The sequence below is a fragment of the Otolemur garnettii genome, unplaced genomic scaffold (assembly GCF_000181295.1).
Source record: "Otolemur garnettii isolate 467f Iridium unplaced genomic scaffold, OtoGar3 scaffold01307, whole genome shotgun sequence".
Lineage (NCBI taxonomy): Eukaryota > Metazoa > Chordata > Mammalia > Primates > Galagidae > Otolemur > Otolemur garnettii.
In genome coordinates this window covers 1-1,378 of record NW_003853702.1, presented here as the reverse complement: position 1 = coordinate 1,378, position 1,378 = coordinate 1, and the positions used below count along the sequence as shown (strand labels likewise).

Genomic DNA, 1,378 nt, shown 5'->3' with positions numbered 1-1,378 from the left:
GCCTTTTCCTCAGTCTGGAATTCCTTGAAAACTTGGCTCCTACATTTGGCGCCAATCTATCCACCATCTATGATACTCCTCCTAGTATCATCTTACCTGAAAAGCTGTTCCTCTATTCAGAAGTCCATATTTCAGTCGTTTCTATGAACACATTATATTTTTACTTATAGAATCCCAAAAGGAACCGGATTTTCCAACGGCAAAATATCAAATTGCAGAAAGGGCTCTCCCAGCTCTCGTTCCCACTCTCAATGGAACCCATTCAGGGTTCCTACAAGATTGTGCTGGAGAAGTCGGGAAGAAAAATAGAGCACTCCTTTGAGGTGAAAGAATATGGTAAGAATTGTACATGTGTAAGGCATGTATGATATTTAATATTGGCAAATTGTTACCAATAGGTAGCAAACAAAGGTCTAGCATACGATAGTTCAAAATTAGCAAGCCTTTTTCACTGGATATTTGCTGTATACTTTTCATGAATTTCATGCACTGCCTCCTTTAATCCTTACAATAGTCCTCTGAGGCAAATACTAGTATTGTCTGCATTTTACAAATAAGTATATCAATACTAGAAAAGTTAGCAATTAAATAGATCCTTGCGAACCTATACAAGCATAAATTGTTAACCAATACCTGGGTCATTTACACACACTATACATCTTTCTTCTGTATCTTATAACTGTAGGTATTTCCTGGGATTGTACATGGCTCTCTATAACCTATACCTACACTATTTGAATCAACTATGATGCAAAATCGTAGTAACTTATTAATCAACTAAACCATAGTTCAACTAAGCATAGTAATCAACTAAACTCTAACATAGTGGATTTAACGTTTGATGATAGTCGATTACTAAATCAGGCCTTGAAGCCATCTTCCTAATTATCAGTTAGGTGAATTTTTAATGTAAATTAAATATTTTAATTTTTAAAATTAAAAATCCTGTATGACTGAGAAGTCCTATAAGAAAATAGGACTCTCAAGACTTGTTAGAACTGTGCCATAAGAATCACAGAATAGAGGTGTATTATAGGATAACACCTTAAAGAACTGTGAGAGAAGCCAGAAAAGAAAGAGTCCATCAGAAGGAGTTGACACCTCAGGGAAGATTACTGAAGAATTAGTGGGAGAGTTGGCTGGAGATCTGGGAAGCCAGGCACCTTCAGCTTCCCGAGGGTACCATGTGAGGGAGCAGGTAAAAAAATCTGTAGAAGGCTGTTACCTCTGCACTCTGCATGGCTAACATTTCAGTGGCCTGTGGCCTCCATCAGTCAGCAGGGCTAGCACTGGGGAAGAAGAGCTAGACACAGGGAGAAAAGAATAAAGACAAACTGGAGCCTATTGGCCCCTCTGTTACCACATGTAACTATGATGA

General features: G+C 38.1%; 1 protein-coding gene across 1 annotated transcript in view; it reads left to right on the top strand.

The window, feature by feature from the left end:
- The window catches only part of LOC105888432 (alpha-1-macroglobulin-like), a gene marked incomplete at its 3' end in the record, with an annotated part of 4,304 nt that extends 3,968 nt beyond the window's left edge, over positions 1-336 (top strand). Inside the window, exon 5 of the mRNA XM_012814053.1 lies at positions 171-336. Within this exon, the coding sequence (XP_012669507.1) occupies positions 171-336 (166 nt within the window). The remainder of the gene's footprint in view (positions 1-170) is intronic.
- Positions 337-1,378: the final 1,042 nt, after the last annotated feature.